The following is a 14,398-nucleotide window of genomic DNA, read 5'->3' as shown; positions in this document are numbered from 1 at the left end:
GTTGGATCCAGTTTTTCTTTTTCCAGTATGTTCCCCCGTTATTCGTGGCCCTCACAGTGCTCTTTAGATCCTCTTGCTCTTTTCATCTGTTCATTCATTTATTCATTCATTTCATGAGTAGATCTTTAGTGATGAGATTTTATATAGGAGAACGATTTTAGCTTCAAAAACTTTAGTGGAGTAAAAATATATACACAGCTATTGTTATAAAGTAGAAAATGCTAGATGTCATAAGAGAGAAGCCTATAAATTATAAGTGCACAGAAGTTGTTTACTTTTAACTGGAATGGAGGGAGTCACCAGGGAGAATTCCGTGGAAAGACTGGCTTAAATTGATCCACAGCAGTGGGACTTTGACTTATGGAAACGGGAAGGAAATACATGCCAGGGTAAGTGAAGGAAACTTTGTAAAGCCAGAGTTTTTAACTTGCTCACTGTGAGAAATGCAAGTTATAGAATTAAATGACAGATGAGTATTTATTGAGCATTTAAGACAAACCAGGCATTACGTATGCTTCAGGGAGATTAATCTCACAGTGGATGAGAACAGGGTCAGCAGGTTGGAGACTGGGATTAGGAAAATTAGATTTGGTAATTTTGGTGATAGGTTAGGTAAGTGATCAGTTTACCAAGGTTTTGTATAGTCTGAGCAGTATTCAGATGTCTTTTTTTTTTTTGGCTGCAGCTTGCAGCTTGCAAAATCTCAATTCCCTGACCAGGAATTGAACCTGGGTCAAGGCAATGGAAACCTGGAATCCTAACCAGTAGGACACCAGGAAAAACTGCCTGGTGTTTCTTCTTCTTCTTGTTTGTTTGTTTGTTTTAAATTAAGTAATTAATTTATTATTGGGGCTACGCTGGGTCTTGGTTCCTGTGCTTGGGCTTTCTCTGGTTGCAGCCAGCAGGGGCTACTCTCTAGCTGCAGCGTGCAGGCTTCTCTTGTGGAATGTGGGCTCTAAAGCTTGGACTCAGTAGTTGTGGCTCTCGGGCTTAGCTGCCCTACCACCTGTGGAATCTTCCCAGGCCAGGGATCGAACCTGTGTCCCCCGCATTGGCAAGTGAATTCTGAACCACTGGACCGCCAGGGAAGACCTATTCAGAAGTCTTGTGATTACATGTATTAAATAGTTTTTTTGCTGTCCCTCCAAATAATGATAATTACAGACAGTATTTATTGAGCACATACTGTATGCCTGGCACAATCTAAACACCATAAGTGCCTTAACTCATTAATCCTCACTACAGCTCTGTGGGACAGGTTCTATTATTATCATCATTTTACAGATGAGATGGAGGTTCCTTGAAGTCACTTATGTAACTTGCCCACAGGTGCTAATGTACCGTATATAGTAGAGTCTAGATTTGAACTCAAGTAGGCAGACTATAGCCCGTGGGGTCGCAAAGAATTGGACATGATGGAACACAGCACAGTCTGGTTTCAGATTGGGCCTGTAATCACCATGCTGCTAAAATACTCATGGCATCTAGGTTATTGAGCAAGAAATTTGGATTTTTTTCCTGCCTTTATTGTGTTCAGTGACTCTTGGGTATGTAGAAAATTCTTTTTAGACATTCTGAACCTTTGCATTTTTATTGTTGTCTCAATACCATATTGCTAAATCTTAGAGATCGGAGTCATAGACGTCTCCTAATGAGCTTCTGTGAAGCCCACATCCTTTGCCTCCTGGACTCCCTGGGAGAACACAGGTGACAGGTACTCAGGGCCAGGGTTTGATGCTGGACCTCCCAGTTCCAGAGACCCGTGGTTTCTAATCCTGTTAGTCATGTGGTAGTCTCTCCACCAAAATTTTAATCTTAAATTGTATTTGATTTTTTTTTAGGTCTCTTTTTGTAAACATTATTTTTCTACATTTCACTCTTTTAAATGGGTCTTATATTTCCAATCTGTATCTGCTAAAGTTCTGATGCTGGTGGATGTTGGTTATTTTTGAGACCAGATGTACTCCATGACAGTTCAAATAAAACATACAGCCTCCTTTCTCACAGGCTTGCTTTCATCTCAGTCACAGATACTGACGTGATTTGGGGCTGTTGCTCTGTTTCAAGATTTCTGTGGGTAACGGTTGTGGGTGACCAATCCTAAATTCTTGTGAGTGAAGTAATCTGATAGAAAGGCAGGTCTCAAGTCTTAATGAAGTTCAGAGTGTTGCTTCTACAAGGTTTTGTTCCTGGTTTGGGGCCCTTTCCATTGGCTTTTAGCAAAGGATATCCTGGAGGGTGCTGAATATGTCTTTAAATGGCCTATTCTCTGTGTCATAAATGATCTCTAAAACGAAAACTAGCCACTCCCCTTGCCAGCTTCTAACCACTTCCTGTGACAACACACAGATCCATCTTAGTTTTTCTGAGTGAAAACATTATTTTCACAAGGCAATTTCTCTGCCCTTTTTCCTTCCTTCAAACATGCATGTGTACATATACACAAAAGCTAGAAACAAACTTTAGATTTGTGATATGTAGAAAAACGGTGTATCCAAGGCATAGCATGTTATCTTAGAAAAATCTACAAAGAATAGATTAAGTTGGATACTTTCCATTATCTTCTCTGCTAACAGTAGATTCAGAATGTATCTTGCTATTTGAGTCCTTGAATTTTTTTTCCCTCCAAATTTCCTAGGTGTTTTTGAATGGCACAAGCATGATACATGATTTTCTAATTAAGACAGCCTTGCAATGGCTTCAGGTAGCAGCGTAAGGAAGAGAAATGGCTTTCATATTAGGAAATGAAAATTTGGTGAAGATACTTAAAAGATTGCAAAGAAGTGTTATACAGTGGTGACACAGACAGCACTAGCTCTGTAACATTTTGTGTTGAAATTGAGATTCTCTCTTTAGAGCTGGGTAGAGCTCTTTATAGGCTCTGTCTTACAAAGAGGAAGTATTCCAAATATTTAAATATCTAAAATTGTTTAACTTCGAATTAGCATACAGATTTTGCCAGAACTTTTCAGCAAAAGGAGGTAGTGTGCTTAAAATAAATTGACTAGAAATCAGCCAGATAAAAGTTCAGATGCCAGTTCATCCTCTTACTTTGTGACCATGTGTAATTCGAACAAGTTACTGCCTAAGTGATCTCACATAGTTTCTTGACTGCAAGACAGTATCTTGGGTCTCTCCCAGAACTCTGGATTCATATATTCAATTGCATATTCAAAATTCCACTAAAATGTCTACTAGGCATTTCAAAGTTAATGTATCCAAAATAGAAGTCCTACCCCATTCCCCACCCCTCACGAAAAAAAAAAAAAAAAACAACACACCAAGCAACTACAACCACCAATGAACCGCAGACCGTCTGCTTCTCTGGCTGCCTTCCCCATCTTAGGAAATAGCAGTTCTGTCTTTAATTTCTTTTTTTTTTTTTTTTTTGAACCCTCCTCCCTCCCCCCTCCCCATACCATCCCCCTGGGCCGTCCCAGCGCACCAGCCCCAAGCATCCAGCATTGTGCACTGAACCTGGACTGGCATCTCGTTTCATACATGACATTTCACATGTTTCAATGCCATTCTCCCAAATCTTCCCACCCTCTCCCTCTCCCACAGAGTCCATAAGACTGTTCTATACATCAGTGTCTCTTTTGCTGTCTCGTATACAGGGTTATCGTTACCATCTTTCTAAATTCCATATATATGCGTTAGTATACTGTATTTATGTTTTTCCTTCTGGCTTACTTCACTCTGTATAATAGGCTCCAGTTTCATCCACCTCATTAGAACTGATTCAAATGTATTCTTTTTAATGGCTGAGTAATACTCCATTGTGTATATGTACCACAGCTTTCTTATCCATTCATCTGCTGATGGACATCTAGGTTGCTTCCATGTCCTGGCTATTATAAACAGTGCTGCGATGAACATTGGGGTACACGTGACTCTTTCCCTTCTGGTTTCCTCATGTCTTTAATTTCTCAGGCCCAAACCTGGAAGTCATTCCCAACTCTGTTCTTTCCTTGCTCACCCCACATCCAGTCTATCCACAGATCCTGATGACTCTTTTTTTCTTTTTTAGTTTTAAAAATATTTATTTATTTATTTGGCTCAGTCGGATCTCAGTTGGGGCATGCAGGATCTTTTTTTCCAAGTTACAACATGCAGGAATTTTAGTTGTAGCATGGAGGATCCTTATCTGCAGCGTGTGAAGCCCTCGTTGCGGTACGTCGGATCTAGTTCCCCGACCAGGGGTCAAACCGGGACTCCTGCATCCTGCATTGGGAGCACAGAGTCAGCCACTGAAACACCAGGGAAGTCCTGACTCTTTTTTTTAAATTTGTCCAGAATATGACCGTATCTTACCATCTCTATCACTGCACCCTAATCTCGGATATCATTTCTCAGGCACTAGTTTTCACTTGGATTATTGTAATCACATTGTAACTAGTTTCCCTGCTTCTGCTTTTGCCTCTCAATACAGCAGTCTGTTCTCAATACAGCAGCAGGAGTGGTCCTTTTAAAACCTAAGTTAAATCCTATCACTCTCTCACAGGAAACCCTCTAAAGGTTTTCCATTGCACTTAGAACAAAAACTGGAGTCTTTACATATGCTCTATACAGACACAGGTGATCTGACCCCCACCTCTGGTCTCGTCTCCTGACATTCCTGTTTGCTTTCAGCTTCAGTCATTCAAGTTTCCTTGACCTCCCCTGAACACTTCAAGCCTACTTCTGCCTCAGGGACTTTGCACTTGCTCTTTTCTTTGTTGGGCTCGTCCTTTGTCTAGATAGCCATATGACTTGTTGGCTTGTAATCTGTAGGTCTGCTCAAATGTCATCGTCTTAGAGAAGCCTTCCCTGACCATTCTGTACAGAAAACTATAAACATCTCCCCTCTGGTTCTCCCTTCTCCTCTTCATCTCCTTAGTATACGCTTTATTTTCTGTCTTTCTCTATCTTCCTACTAGCATGTGAGTCCCATGAGGGCAAGATCTTTGCTTTATTCACTACTGTGTTACCAGTGTCTAGAACAGGAGAAGGCAACGGCACCCCACTCCAGTACTCTTGCCTGGAAAATCCCATGGACGGAGGAGCCTGGAAGGCTGTGGTCCGTGGGGTCGCTGAGGGTCGGACATGACTGAGCGACTTCACTTTCACTTTTCACTTTCATGCATTGGAGAAGGAAATGGCAACCCACTCCAGTGTTCTTGCCTGGAGAATCCCAAGGATGGGGCATCCTGGTGAGCTGCCATCTATGGGGTCACACAGAGTCGAACACGACTGAAGTGACTCAGCAGCAGCAGCAGCAGAACAGGGCATGGCACATAATAAATATTTGATGAATGAAATGTAGGTTAGCATAAAATTGTAGATGATCTTGACACCAGATTGAGGCATTCATATTGTATTAGTTCCCCCATTAAAGGCCCTTTATTAACCTTTCTGGTTAGTAGATTGTGCAAACGTAAAACCCTTCCCTTTTATTAAAAAAAGAGGGGATAAGTTTACAGATATTAAAGCAGTTTGCATTTTTAAAACTTTTTTATGGTAACACAGCATGTTTATATACTGTAGTTGAAAAGGCACTGTAGAAATAAAGAGCTAGTTTGATAGAAAAAAGAAGTTGTAACCCTTCTCCGAGTGAAGGATCCTGGATGTTAGATGTACTCTTGGCTGTTGGGTCATCTGTGTTTTTGTGTGTCCACACTCCATTTTATAAAGTATCTCTTCATAGGAAAGTAGATGAAGAGGGGGCATTGCAAGAACTTTGCATGTGCAGCTTGGATTGGGCAGACTTCTTTCTAGCCTTCGAATGTGTTTCTTAGGTTTATTGAAATATAATTTAGGGACTTCCCTGGTGATCCAGTTGTGAAGAATCCACCTTCCACTGCAGGGGACATGGGTTTGATCCATGATCAGGGAACTAAGATCCCACATGCCACGGGACAACTAAGCCTGCGTGTCACGACTGCTGAGCCCGCGCTTTCTAGAGCCCGTGCTCCACAGCAAGAGAAGCCCATGAAGTGCACCTAGACAAAGCCCAAGCACCTCAATGAAGAGCCAGCACAGCCAACATAAAAAATTAATTAAAAGTATAATTTATATACGATAAAATCCATCCATTTATGACTGCAATGTTGTGAGTTTTGACAAATGTATATAGCAGTGGAACCATCATCACCATCAGCATATAGAACATTTCCATTTCCTTGTGTTCCTCCTTTGTATTCTGTTCCCTTCCCTCACCCCATGCCCCTGGCAACCACTTATCTGATTTCTGTTCTTATAGTTTGCTTTTCTAGTGAAATCACACAGTATACGTGATTTTGCATTTGGCTTCTTTCATGTAGCTTGTTACTCTTGAGACTCATCCAGGCTGTTGTATCAGGAGTATGTTCCTTTTGTATTGCTGTGTTGTAGTCCCTTGTATGGATGCACCACAGATTATTCGTTCACCAGTTGATGGACATTCGGGTTGTTTTCAGGTTTTAGTTATTTTGAATGAAGCTGCTATAAACGTTTATGTGCAGGTTTTTGTGTGGACACATGTTTTCATTTTCCTTGAGTCAGTACCTGGGACTTACATTGTTTGGTCATATGTGTGTGACTGTTTTCTAGAGTAATTTCTGGAGTGGCCAATTTCATCCCCACCAGCAATATATGAGAGTTCTGGTTGCTTTACATCTTGCCAGGACTTGGTTTTAGTCATTCTACAGGTGTGTATATGTTAAAATGTTTTCAATTGCTGCTACAACGTCCGTTTCAGGTTTTCATTTGCAAGCAGGTCTTAGTTTCATGAACGGCACTGTTCTCTGCTGTCGTTGAGCGTCCTGCTGTCCCCTTGGGCGGCTAGTAGAAATCAGGTAGATTTTTCACCTCTTGGAAAACATACTTGTGGAGCAGTTTTGCTCTCCTTGCTGATCGTCAGCATGCCTGATGTGAGGTCTGTTTCATGGAGCTTGATCTGCATGTCATCCTCTCTGTAGTGATGTTCGGATCCCTTGCCTCTTCCTCCCGGATTGTGGGTGTGGAAGGATTGCCCACCCACTGTGCCAGGGAACTTGTGGACACTTAAACATCCTTCTGTACTTTACCTCCTCCCTGCTAGTGGTTCCCTGGTGCTGCTGTGACTTTTTCTTCTGGCTCCATCCCAGCCAGGCTGGGAATGGAAAGTTAAGAGTGTGACGTCCTCTGACAGCCTCCCATCTTGTAGAAGGGTCTGAGGCTTGTTTGTTTAAGCTGAACAGAGGATGCCAAAGATAGAGTTTGAGTCAGCTCAGCACCAGCTTAGCCGCCCCTTTTTGCTCTCCTGGTTCCTCCTTCCCTCTCCCCTCCCCCTCTGGCCAGTTGTTTCCTGGGCTTTGTCTGAGACACACTGTGGAGTTTTAGTCCCGTCTGCTACTGCGTGCGTGCGAGATGGGGGAGAAGCCGCCAGGAAGTTTCTGACAACCCTGAGCTGCGGGGCCTCTGCCTCTGCTGATAGTACGGGACGGCGGTAACCTCAGGAGAAAGGCATTCAGAGGCTGCGCCGAGCTGTGGGCTTGTGGCTCACTCGGGGGAGGAGGAAGGACGGGCCTGGAAATGCCTCTCTTAGATGCCTCTTATTTGCCACCAGCCATCTTTATTTTGACTCACGTTCTTGGAGTTGCCGGTGTTCTATACTGGAAAAGATGTGCCAGAGGCAGAGCAGGTAACGGTGCCCAGTGCTTCTTGGAATCTGCTGTGGGGCTTTTGGGGGTGGGGTGGATGACAGAGGTCTTCCCACTTGCTTGCCTTAAAGGGCCAGCACAGCCTGTGGGCCATCAGACGTGAGTGTGTGGAGGACCTACTGAGGATACCGGGCTGTGCCGGGACCAGTTTAAGACTGGGCCCTTTCTTGCTCTGTGAGGCTTGTCTGGCGAGGCGGTGCTGGTAGGATGAGGTGATGTCTGGGCTCGAGGCTGAGGGAAGTGGCAACTCTGCTGACTTGTTCCTTCCTCAGAGAATCAAGCCCTTCCATTCCTTACTTTCTCAGTCTCAGAGTAGTTTTTGGATCTGTTTTTTTTTTCAACCAAAAGCATAGAGTAACTCTGTCACCCTCCTCCAGGTATAAATGTGGGAGAACTTGTGGGATTAGAGAAGTTTCTGGATTTGCTAATTATTCGGGTGAGAAAAGGCAGAGGAGAAGAGGTCAGTGAGAGGAAAGGGTGGCAGGCTGTCCTTGCCGAGGTGCATCTGGGAACACAGGGATGCCTCTGTTCTCTTTGGTAGGATTGAAACTGTTCTTTTCCCCTCAGGCAGCTACACAGTTTACACAATGTGAACCCAAGCCATCATGCATCCTGTTCAATGCAAGGAAGTTAGCTGTTCTTTTCCCCAGGTGAATATTCAGATCCTGATATTAAAATTTTATTCATTTTGTTCTTGAGTGGTAGCAGACCCCTCTTTCTTCCCGAATTACTATTTGCTGCATTATATTCCTTTGGCTTCTAAATGCCCAATGCTGGGATCAGCCCTGTGTTTAGCGGATTCTAAGTCTCCACAGTTGAGGGCTGATACAGTCTGGCTTTTGCTGGCTACACTCTCGGATCTCAGTGCCTTTAGCACTTACTGTCTTTGTGACCCGCTTACTGCCTTCAAGCCAACCTGTTGAGACACCTGTTACTTTATATCTTACAATTAAGATGCAGATTTGATGACTTACTACTTAGGAAACTATCAGAATTTCATGAATGCTTGGCAGAATTAGATTCAGTCATTCCCAGTGTCTTTTTCCAGTAAGTCCTAGAAAAGCTTATGACTAAATATTCAGCTCCCAGTGTGCATCTGTATCAGCAAAAGCAGACAGACATTTGGAAATGTGTTCACTTGTGTAGTAGTGTGTTTTAGAAGGTAGCCCAAAGTGGCTTTCCGGATATATAAGCCTGTGTTTGAGCTTATAAAGAAAGGAGTAGGCAGGCATGAGTTATTTGGCCCTATATGCTCTATCGTATGCGATGAGAAAGTAAATATTATTTAAGCGAAGGCTGATACTTTCATTTTCATTTTTCTGTGCATGATGGTAATGGCATTTCTCAACCACTAGTTGCTTAACATTTTAAGAAGTTTATCCTCAGTATAGGATTTGCTCTTGAACTTAGAAGTCATAGCCCTATCTTTGAAATGCTTCTTTATGTTTTAGAAATACTAGTTTCACAAACAGCTGTAGTAAAAAGAAGAAAAATACACTGTAAAAGCTTTTTATTTTTATGAAACAACTTTGATTCTAGTGCCTATTAGTTATATTGGGAATATGCTATGTTCAGTTTATCCATAAAATTAGAGTGGTGGTTTTTTTCAGTTGGAGGATATGAATTCTAAAACTTTCACAGAATTACTTTGGAGGTTCTGAACTCATTTTAATTTAAATTTTAAGATGTATTTTATCTATTAAAATGTATTTTAAAATTACATGTGTACTCTAATGTACTATCTGCCAGTTGGACATCACCAGAATAAAGTTTCTCCCCCATTTCTGTGTATATACTTACAGTGCTTATGAATGTATTCTTGATTAAAAAGGTGAAGATTATGTCTTCTAGTCTGGTCTTTTTTTTTCCTTCCTCCACTAATAGCAAGTATGTACAGTATTGCAGAACGCACTGCAGAACGTGAGTCCTGTGCTTAATAAACATTAGGCAAGTCTCAGATGCTCAGTTGTAATAGTGAGGGGGTGACACGTCCGTCATTAAGTGATCACATTGTAGTACTGGCTTAGTGGACGACCAGTTTCTGTGATCCTTGCCCCACTTTTCTAATCGTATCTACATATTATAAGAATGTACATAGTTTTTAGATACTGAAGGCATTTGACTTTGAAACAATATTTCTGTTATTCCTTCATGCTCTTGTATAAATTTATTTGAGTAATATCCTGAGATTAGAGGCAAACTGAAACTGTTACTGTTTGTTTCTATTTGTGTAAAGCAGTTAAAAAAAAAAAAGGTTCCCTAGTAAAATATAGCACAGAAATAAACAAGATGCTGAGGCTGATATAACTGTAATTAAGTAATCTCTAATTTCAATCAAAATTACTTGATTGGTTAAGTCATTTGGCTTTAAATAAGTAATATAAATTTGAATCTGTAAAATTGAGTCATGCTATTAAATACTGAAATTACATGTTATATATGTTGAGTTCCATATAAGATTTGTTTGAACAGTTTCTGCTCTTTCAGTTGAAATCACTAGGCTCCTTAGTGCTAGAGTTCTAAGATACGGTACTCGAGTAAATCTTCATTGTGCTTGTGTACATTTTTCATTTCTTCCATTCTTAAAGGTGATCACATATTCTGTATTGCTCTTAGAGTTGAAAGGGACCTTGCCTATTAACCAGCCCAACTTCTTACTTAGTCCTGCCCTTGTCAGAAGTTACTCCTTTTGCTTGAAGGTAGGTTCTGATTGTAGAACATACAACCTATGGACTATTCATTCTGTTGACAGAGTTCTTTTTTAAGCTGAAAGTTGCCTCTTTGTAACTTATGCCCATCAGCCAAATTCTGCCTGGCAAAGATCAAGTGTACACACAGTCCCCAACTGTCTGATGGTTCGATAGATTTTTCAATTTTAACAGTGGTGTGAAAGAATATGCATTCAGTGGGAATCGTCGTCTGAATTCGATCTTTTCCTGGGCTGGCGGCAGGCAGCGCACACTCTCTCCTGACGCTGGGCACTGGCAGCAGCCACAGGGCTCATTCAGCCACATGGTCATGAGTGTAAACAACCGACACAATGATTCTGTACCCACACAGTCATGGTTTTTCATGTTCAGTATGGTATTCAGTAAATTCCATGAGATATCCAGCACTTCGTTATAAAATAGGCTTTGTGCTAGATGATTTTGCCCAGCTGTAGGCTAATGTAAGTGTTCTGTGCACATTTAAGGTAGGCTCAGCCAAGTGATGTTGTTTGGATATATAAAACGGTTAGCCATATCAAATGCATTTTTGACTTAGGATTCCCCTGCCCCCGCCCCCCCCCCCCCCCCCCCCCCGCAGTTTTTATTTATTTAGTTTTGGCTGCGCTGGGTCTTCGTTGCTGTGTGGGCTTTTCTTTAGCTGCAGCAAGTGGGGGCTGCTCTGTAGTTCTGGTGTATGGGCTTCTCACTGCGGTAGCTTTTCGTTGCGGAGCACAGGCTCTAGGTGCGAAGGCTACAGTAGTTGCAACACATGAGCTCAGTAGTTGTGGCTCACGAGCTCTAGAGCAAGTAGCCGTGGTGCACAGGCTTAGCTGTTCTGTGGCATGTGGGATCTTCCTGGATCAGCGATCGAACCCATGTCTCCTGCATTGGCAGACGGATTCTTTACCACTGAGCCACCAGGAAAGCCTTGGCTTAGGATATTTTTAACCTACGCTGGTTTATCAGGATGTAACTGCATCATAAAAATACCTGTATTTCCTCTTCTAGTTGTAGGCTTGCTTATACTTAATCTGTCTTCACCAGCCTAAAGAATTCTCTTTCCATTACTACATGCAATTAAATAATCCTAACTCCTTGTCATTTTAGCATTCCCTTTGGACAGTTAAAGTATTTTTTGCTTTGAAAATGTGGTGGTCATGTGTGTATATAGAGAGGTGAAGGAAGTACAGCAGAAACATTGGGGAAGGCATGTTTGGTTACTATTCCTTAGCTTTCCTTCACTATTTTTTTCTAGGTGTTAGGAGTACATTGGTGAGACACTGTTATATATGTACATGACTTTTACAGTCAAGTTCCCAAGTCAGCATGTCTTCAGCAGATGTAAACGAGAACAGGAAGACACAGTTTCTACTGAAGCCATATAATACCTGTAAGACGGAATTTGGCACTCACTGAGTACTTGGAATTTTACATAGTTTTCAGTACACCATGTCTACACTTGCATTCACATATATTATCTTCTTGTTTCCCAAACTTCCTACTGTTTTAGCTTACATCTTCATTTTTCCTCTCTGGGACTGTTGAAACAATCTATTTTACCCATTCTCTATATCTTCTACCCCCTCTGTCTTCTAACTGTAGCTAGAATGATCTTTCTAAACTACAGAGCTGTCTATGTCACTCTCCTGCTGAAAATCTATTAAAGCTTTCTTTCTGCTTTTGAAAGAAAGTTCAAACTTTTTAGCAGGAGATAAAAGGGTTTTCATGATCTGCCCATTGCCTGTTTCACTAGTTTTACTTCCTGTCTTGGCCTTATAAGCACTCAGTCTGAAACATCATTTAAAACTTGTAGACATCTACCTGAAATGCCTGTATCTTCTTTTTAACTGGACAACGTAATACTTGTCATTCAAGGTAAGTGGTTATCACTTCTGGAGAGCCTTCCTTGACTGGAATAAAAGCTCCTCTTCTGTGCTCCAGTAGCATTCTGTTAATACTTCTTATTCAAACCTGTGTTGTCATCTCTTCTAGCTTGGTTCTCTGCCCACTAGTTAGATTCTGTTAGACTGTAAGATCTTTAAGAAGAGGAACTCTTACTCATCTCGGTGTCTTAAATGTCTATGACAGAATAGATGTCAGTGAATGTTACTTGAACGAATAAGTGAAGGAATTAAGATAGCATCAGATTAAGCTGTAGTGGGAACTGTGCCCGCTTTATTTGTATATTTACAGGGCTTTGCTGAGCTTGACGTGAGGCCTGAGGTGGGTGCTTAGTATAGGATAACTGAACAGTATAGAGTTGCCCTGTGCCTTAGCTTATTAATATCCATATGGTGGTAGTGTAAACAGGAAAAGGGATTTATTTTTGAGAAGAACTTTTGAACTTTATGTTTGTGAAAGGACAGATTTCCCCCTACGGTCTTGTTTTCTTTCTCTGTAAAATGAAAGAGTTGACAATCCAATCTCTTAAGGTTTTTTCCATTTCCAGCATCCTACTAGAAGGACCAGCTGTAATTCCTGAATCTGGACCATATGAAGTACAATCTAGAATTGTACCATGACTTTTTTTTTAAGCTGTTCCATTACACTGTTGAGTCTCATTAAACCTAAGTTATAAAATGACCAAACCCTGTGCATGAACTGCTGTTGTCACCCCTCCAAAGATTGCTGTTCCTTTGGTTTTCTAGAACTTCAGCATAAGACAGACATTCTAATGAAATTTTGTCCTATGAGATTTGGTATAGGCTTTTGAGATTGCTTTAAAATTTTTTTTTAGTACCTTTTAAGTACTTTTTTATAATTATTTTATTTTATTTTTTTGGCTGTGCTGGGTCTTTGTTGCTGCGCACGGGCTTTCTCTAGTTGCGGTGAGCAGGTGCCACTCTTCATTGGGTCATGCGGGCCTCTCATTGTGGCGGTTGTTTTTGTTGCAGAGCACAGGCTGTAGGGCACATGTACTTCAGTAGTTCATTCATTGGGTTATGCAGGCCTCTCACCGTGGTGGCTGTTTTTGTTGCAGAGCACAGGCTGTAGGGCACATGTACTTCAGTAGTCGCAGCCTGTGGGCTCTAGAGCGCAGGCTCAGCAACCCTTAGCTTGTGGTGAACAGGCTTAGTTGCTCTGTGGCATGTGGTATTTTCCCAAATGAGATACTGAACCCATGTCCCCTGCACTGGCAGGTGAATTCTTATCCACTGTACCACCAGGGAAGTCCAAGATTGCTTTGAATTTTGATTCTTTATGACTAGGCTGTGCTGCATCCACTTGTATTATCTAACATTTTATTAGGGGCCTCCCTGATGGCTCAGATAGTAAAAAAATCTGCCTGCAATGTTGGAGACTCAGGTTCGATCCCTAGGTTGGGAAGATCTCCTGGAGAAGGAAGTGGCAACCCACACCAGTATTCTTGCCTGGAAAATTCCATGGACAGAGGAGCCTGGCAAGCTACAGTCCATGGGGTCACAAAGGGTCAGATATATAATGGATATGCAGATTTTTAAACAAATGGTCAAATTCCTAATATATCTTTGCTGAAATAACTAAAGCATTAGGTGTTTTAATCAAGATGCAGTCTTTGTCTTTTTCTTTCCTTAGTTATTTTTTTCTAGGTTGTGCAGTGTGTGGAAAGACCAGTGAACTTGGAGTCAGAACATCTGGGTTCTGAATCCTAGCTTTTGTGCTTTCTACTACTATGGATATTAGACAGACACTTAATTCCTCTGGACTTCAAATCTCTAATTGGCATGAGAAGAAAAAAGACTGAAGTCTCCAGTGTCCTGCAGTTCTGACAGTGTGATTATCTGGGCCATACTTGCATCTAGTATGGAATTGTCACTGAGAACTTGTTGAGAGTCTGGGGTTAAACTGCCTGTATTTTCCTCCTGTCTCTGCCCTGCTGGCAGAGTGACAGTAATCTATATGGGCCTCTATTTCCTCATTTATAAAATGGGGTTTATAATACTTCATGATTGCTTTGAGTTAGTTCTTAGACTATATTCTACACATGGTAAGGACTGTGTAATTGTTTGCTGTCATTATTATACTTAAAAAACCAAAAGATATCAGTGA

At 41.5% G+C, this 14,398-nt stretch overlaps 1 protein-coding gene across 8 annotated transcripts in view; it reads left to right on the top strand.

Moving 5' to 3' along the window:
• Window positions 1-14,398, top strand: part of MACF1 (microtubule actin crosslinking factor 1) — a 340,946-nt gene that overhangs the window by 99,361 nt on the left and 227,187 nt on the right. Inside the window, exon 1 of one of the 8 annotated variants that reach the window (XM_070786799.1) lies at window positions 6,834-7,642. The exons of 6 other annotated variants lie outside the window; for them this stretch is intronic. In XM_070786799.1, the coding sequence (XP_070642900.1) occupies window positions 7,534-7,642 (109 nt within the window). In that variant the 5' untranslated portion in view covers window positions 6,834-7,533. Of the gene's footprint in view, window positions 1-6,833; window positions 7,643-14,398 lie in introns of those variants that run through there. One more of the 8 variants, XM_070786800.1, reaches the window with a different exon arrangement.

The sequence above is a fragment of the Bos indicus genome, chromosome 3, assembly GCF_029378745.1.
Source record: "Bos indicus isolate NIAB-ARS_2022 breed Sahiwal x Tharparkar chromosome 3, NIAB-ARS_B.indTharparkar_mat_pri_1.0, whole genome shotgun sequence".
Taxonomy (NCBI): domain Eukaryota; kingdom Metazoa; phylum Chordata; class Mammalia; order Artiodactyla; family Bovidae; genus Bos; species Bos indicus.
This window is presented reverse-complemented; position numbering and strand designations above follow the sequence as displayed.